Consider the following 6,000-nt stretch of genomic DNA (forward strand, 5'->3'; position numbering starts at 1 on the left):
TCTGAGGGGTGAGTGTCAGGAAGGAGCCAGGCTCTTTTCACTGGTGCCCAGTGATAGGACAAGGGGCAATGGATACAAACTGGAATCCAGGAAGTTCCACCTCAACAAGAGGAAAAGCTTTTTTTCCTGTGAGGGTGCTGGAGCCCAGGAGCAGGCTGCCCAGGGAGGTTGTGGAATCTCCTTCTCATGAGACTTTCAAAACCTGCCTGGATATGTTCCCATGTGACCTACCCTGGGTGATCCTGCTTTGTCAGGGGTGGGGTGGACTCCACGATCCCTAGAGATCCCTTCCAACCCCTCCCATCCTGTGATGCTGTGATTGGTTTTACATAGAATCATAGAATTGTTAGGGTTGGAAGGGACCTCAAAGATCATCCAGATCAAACTCCTCACACTAGATCAGGTTGCCTCTTCCTTTCTCCCATAAATACCTGTGGTATAAATACCTTAAGCTGTGCCAGGGGAGGTTTAGGCTGGATGTTAGGAAGAAGTTCTTCCCAGAAAGAGAGATTGGCCATTGGAATGTTCTGCCCAGGGAGGTGGTGGAGTCACCATCCCTGGAGGTGTTTAGGAAGAGCCTGGATGAGGCACTTGGTGCCATGGTTTAGTTGATCAAATGGTGTTGGGTGATAGGCTGGATTTGATGATCTCAAAGGTCTTTTCCAACCTGGTTAATTCTAGTCTAGTCTAGTCTAGTCTAGTCTAGTCTATTCTTATTGCTCTCTACAACTACCTGAAGGGAGGTTATAGCCAGGAAGGGGTTGGTTTCTTTTCTCAGGCAAGCAACACCAGAACAAGAGGACACAGTCTCAAGCTGTGCCAGGGGAGGTTTAGGCAGGAGGTGAGGAGAAAGTTCTTCCCAGAAGGAGTAATTTGCCATTGGAATGTGCTGCCCAGGGAGGTGGTGGAGTCACCATCACTGGAGGTGTTCAAGAGGGGATTGGATGTGGCACTTGGAGCCATGGTTTAGTTAGTCATGAGGTGCTGGGTGACAGGTTGGACTTGGTCTTTTCCAACCTTATTGATTCTATGATTCTATGATTCTGTGACTCTATGACTCTATGGTTATATGATTATGATTCTATGATTCTATGACTCCATGATTCTATGACTATGACTCTATGATTCTATGATTCTATGACTATGAATCTATGACTCTATGATTCTATGACTCTATGATTCTATGACTATGACTATGACTCTATGACTCTATGGTTCTATGACTATGATTCTATGATTCTATGACTATGAATCTATGACTCTATGATTCTATGGCTCTATGACTATGACTCTATGACTCTATGATTCTATGACTATGAATCTATGACTCTATGACTCTATGATTCTATGGTTCTATGACTCTATGATTCTATGGTTCTATGATTCTATGTCTCTATGATTCTATGACTCTATGACTCTATGATTATGATTCTAGGACTCTATGGTTCTATGGTGTGACTAAGCTGTTTCTCTTTTTCCCCTTCCAGAACCATACGATGACCCAGCACAGCAGCTAGTGCGAGTCCCTCCTCTTCCAGAGAACTCTTTGTGGCACAACAACAACAACAACAACAACAACATCAACAAAAAGAAAACAAAACATTTAAAAACAAAAGAAGAAAAGAAAACAACAACAAAAAAAGAAAAAAAGGGAACACATTTTACTCTTTGCACGAAACTTTCATTGTTAATGTATATTATTCAGAAACATTGTATTGTACCATAAAAAAAAAAAAGAAAAAGACAAAAAAAAACCCACACCCACCCCCACCCCAAAAAAAAACCAAACAAAAAAAACCCCCAAACCTTGTATTATCAAAGCTGTTGGATGTTCATGTGTTTGAACCTTGGAGCACCGGATAGACTTCCTTGTATATAAAGTGTTGCACATGTATTATGTTGTCTGATAACTAAAATGGTCTTATAAAGACGAGTGGACTTGGGCCCTATTCAAGAAAGATACAGATAATAATAATAATTAATAATAATAATAATAATACTGTGTGAGGGGACAAAAAAATACAACACCACCAACCAACACCCAACACCCAACCGAACCTTGAGACCGAGAGTCGTTGATGAAGGAGGAGGGAGAAGGTTGATTACTCTGTTCCATTGCAGCTCTGTTAGGACTTCCTTTCATTTCAGCTTCAAGCCCTGGGCAATCTCTCCTTTCTTTTTTTTTTTTTTTTTTTTTGTTTTTGGTGTACAAGAGGATGACTCTTCAGGACTTATTTTTTATCAATGAAGATTCTTGCAAGAAAAAGAAAAGGAAGGAAATGAGAAGAAAAGGGGAAAAAATACAAGAAAAAAGGGGGGGAAAGGAAAAGGAAAAGGAAAAAAAGGAGAAGGAAAAGGAGAAGGAAAAGGAGAAGGAAAAGGAGAAGGAAAAGGAAAAGGAAAAGGAAAAGGAAAAGGAAAAGGAAAAGGAAAAGGAAAAGGAGAAGGAAAAGGAAAAGGAAAAGGAAAAAGAAGGAGAAGAAAAAGGAAAAAGAAGGAGAAGAAAAAGGAAAAGAAAAAGGAAAAGAAAAAGGAAAAAAAGGAAAAGAAAAAGGGAAAAAAGGAAAAGAAAAAGGAAAAGAAAAAGGGAAAAAGGAAAAGAAAAGGAAATATAAAGGAAAAAAGGAAAAGAAAAAGGGAAAAAAGGAAAAGAAAAAAAAGAAAAGAAAAAAGGAAAATAAAAAGAAAAAAAAAGAGGAAAAGAAAAAGGAAAAAAGAGGAAAAGAAAAAGAAAAAAAAAGAAAAGGAGAAAAATAAAACTTTTTTAAAAAAAAAAGAGGAAAAAATAAAGAAAAAGAATAAAAACTATGAAGAGACTTTGTGACAGAGCAGGAATCCCCCCGGTTGAATAAGGCCCATATATATATTTGTAAGCCTTGCGATATGACAGATAGCATTACCCATATATGCAATAGTTGTTATGTAGATTGTCAAAGGAATTTCTTCTTTCTTTTCTTTTTTTTTGTATTTTCAATTTTTATTGGGGGGGGGTGGGGTTTTGAGGGGGTTTCATTTTTTTTCCCCTCTCTCTCTCTCTGTTGTTGTTTGGGTTTGTTCCGTTCCGTTTCGGTTTGTGGTTTTTTTTTTTCTTTCCTCCTGGATACCGTTCGAAGCTTTGAGTGTTCCAAGACTTTTCCTTAAATGATTTCACCACGGCCAAATTCTTGACTCAGTTGAACTAACCTGTATGTTACTGTTCTTAATGTTTACTCTGCAGTCTGAACCTGGAGATTACTGGAATTGTTTTCCAAAAAAGGAAATAAATTCAGTTTACCATTACCTGTGAGCGTGCTTGTGTCTCGTCTTCTTCCACGGGATCACAGGACGTGAGGAGGAAGTTCTTCACCGTGAGAGCGGTGAAGCCCTGGAGTGCATTGTCCGGGGAGGTGGTTGAGGCCCCGTCCCTGGAGGTGTTTAAGACCGGGCTGCATGAGGCTCTGGCCAGCCTGATGTAGTGTGGGGTGTCGCTGCCCATGGCAGGGGGGTTGGAACTAGATGATCCTTGTGGTCCCTTCCAACCCTGACTGATACTATGATACTATGATGTCAGGGGTTGGAAGGGACCCAAAGAGATCATCCAGTCCAACCCCCCCCCTGCCAGAGCAGGACCATATAATCTAGCTCAGGTCACACAGGAACACATCCAGACAGGCCTTGAGAGTCTCCAGCGAAGGAGACTCCACAACCTCTCTGGGCAGCCTGTTCCACAGCTCTGGGACCCTTACAGTGAAGAAGTTCCCCCTTGGTGTTGAGGTGGAACCTCCTGTGCTGCAACTTATATCCATTGCTTCTTGTCCTATCACAGGGAGCAAGTGAGCAGAGCCTGTCCCCTCCTTCCTGACCCCCAGCCCTCAGCTATTTATAAACATTTATTAAATCCCCTCTCAGTCTTCTCTTTTCCAGACTAAAAAGCCCCAGAAAAGCTTCCCTGGGAAGCAGCATTGTTACTGCTGCTGTAGTGCTTTAAGGACCTGCAAGAAACAGCCTCAGGAAATGGCCTCCAGTTGCACCAAGGGAGGTTTAGGTTGGACATCAGGAAAAAAACAATCTTCCCTGAAAGGGTTGTCAAGGCATGGAACAGGCTGCCCAGGGAAGTGGTTGAGTCATCATCCCTGGAGGGATTCAAAAGATGTGTAGGACATGAGTTAGCAGCTGAGTAGTGTTGGGTTAATTGTTAGGTGATCTTGATGGTCTCTTCCAGCCTAAATGATCCTGTGATTCTGGGATCCCATTGTATCAGGACCAGGAGTAGGTCACTTTTCTCAGAGCTGGGCATCTGAATAAATGTAATCCCAGAATCAATATTAGGAGTTGGAAGGGACCTCCAGAGAGCATCGAGTCCAGCCTGGCCCACTGCAAGGCAGTGTGTGCCTGAGGGCAGTAGTCACTGCAGCCTGCTTTGGGTTGTTAAACAGCCTCAGCAGCTTCATACCTGTACCCTTGACACGCTGACTGCCAGAGGAGTCACCACACAGCTTCTGTGTGTCATTAGTGGTGGGTTTCAGTGCAGCACTATTTGCTGTGTTGGGGCTAGTACTGACAAGCAGGAGCCACAGCAGCTCTGTTAACCTCCCATCTCTCACCCTCCCCTCTGACCCAGGCAGCAGAACTGGAGACTGTGCACACCACAACGTGATGCTCACCAGCACGGTGGCCCAAGGGGAGCTGTCACAAGACCTAACAACTTTGCTCAGGTCTGAACTGGCCCCTGACTGCCTGCAAATGCAAGAACTCTTCTTGCCTCCCAGTATCCCCCACTACTCCACCTCACCTATGAGAAAGGACCCAAACCCCACATTCTCCAGCTATTAAAGTCTCTTATTCTGTTGCTGGAATTACAGGTTTTTATCCCATGGAAACCTGAAATAGTGCAGTTAAAGAGCTGCTCATCACTTTGGGCTGGAGCTGCTTGCCTGGTGCTGTCAGGGCAGATACAAAGTGTGATTTTCAGTTTGCTGAACTCCACAGATGAAACACAGAGAGGAAAGAAGTCATAGAATCATAGACTCAATAAGGTTGGAAAAGACCGCAGAGATCATCAAGTCCAACCTGTCACCCAGCACCTCATGACTAACTAAACCATGGCACCAAGTGCCACATCCAATCCCTTCTTGAACACCTCCAGGGACCGTGACTCCACCCCCCCCAGGCAGCACATTCCAATGGCTAACAACTCTTTCTGTGAAGAACTTTCTCCTCACCCCCAACTTAAACTTCCCCTGGCACAGCTTGAGACTGTGTCCTCTTGTTCTGGTGATGGTGTCTGGTGACCAGAGCACAGAATCATGGAAACATTGGTTGGAAAAGCCCCTCAGGATCACCAAGCCCAGCCTCTAACCCTACTCTGCAAGGGTCACCCCTAAACCATATCCCCAAGCACCACATCCAAACCACCTTTAAACACCTCCAGCGCTGGTGACTCCACCACCTCTCTGGGCAGCAGTTCCAGTGCCTGACCGCTCTTGCTGGGAAAAAATGTTTCCTAATGTCCAGTCTAAACCTCCCCAGTCACAGCTTGAGGCCATTCCCTCTTGTTCTGTGAGAAGAGACCAGCAGCAGCCTCTCCACAACTTCCTTTCAGGTAGTTGGAGGCAGCAGTGCGGTGTCCCCTCAGCCTCCTCTTTTCCAAACTAAACAGCCCCAGCTCCTTCAGTCACTCTTCATATTCCAAGGGGGGGTGGGGAAAGTCATGTTTAAAAATCCAGCTTGGAGAATATTGTGCAGACTTTACCAAATACTAACCCTAATTAAAAAGAAAAGAAAAAAGAAGAAGACATTCCTGATCTTTTCCTCTGAGCATCTCATTTGTGCTGACAAAAGGATAAACACAGGCAAGAGCACACACGGTGCCAGTGCTGATTCTAAGGAGGAAACTGCTCCCATTTCTCATTCTCATTAATATATTACTCCTCTCAGCCAAATTGAATGTGATGCTGAGCTCTTTCTGTGTGACAGATACCTTTAAAGGCTAGAAAGGCATCGCAGCCTTCATGTGTGAAA

At 43.9% G+C, this 6,000-nt stretch overlaps 1 protein-coding gene across 12 annotated transcripts in view; it reads left to right on the forward strand.

Moving 5' to 3' along the window:
• Nucleotides 1–1,578, forward strand: part of ZNF521 (zinc finger protein 521) — a 336,867-nt gene extending 335,289 nt beyond the window's left edge. For all 12 annotated transcript variants that reach the window (XM_054179658.1, XM_054179666.1, XM_054179667.1 and 9 more), the window contains one exon: nt 1,488–1,578. In XM_054179658.1, the coding sequence (XP_054035633.1) occupies nt 1,488–1,517 (30 nt within the window). In that variant the 3' untranslated portion in view covers nt 1,518–1,578. The remainder of the gene's footprint in view (nt 1–1,487) is intronic.
• Nucleotides 1,579–6,000: the final 4,422 nt, after the last annotated feature.

Source organism: Dryobates pubescens, chromosome 3 (genome assembly GCF_014839835.1).
Source record: "Dryobates pubescens isolate bDryPub1 chromosome 3, bDryPub1.pri, whole genome shotgun sequence".
NCBI classification, from domain to species: Eukaryota; Metazoa; Chordata; class Aves; order Piciformes; family Picidae; genus Dryobates; species Dryobates pubescens.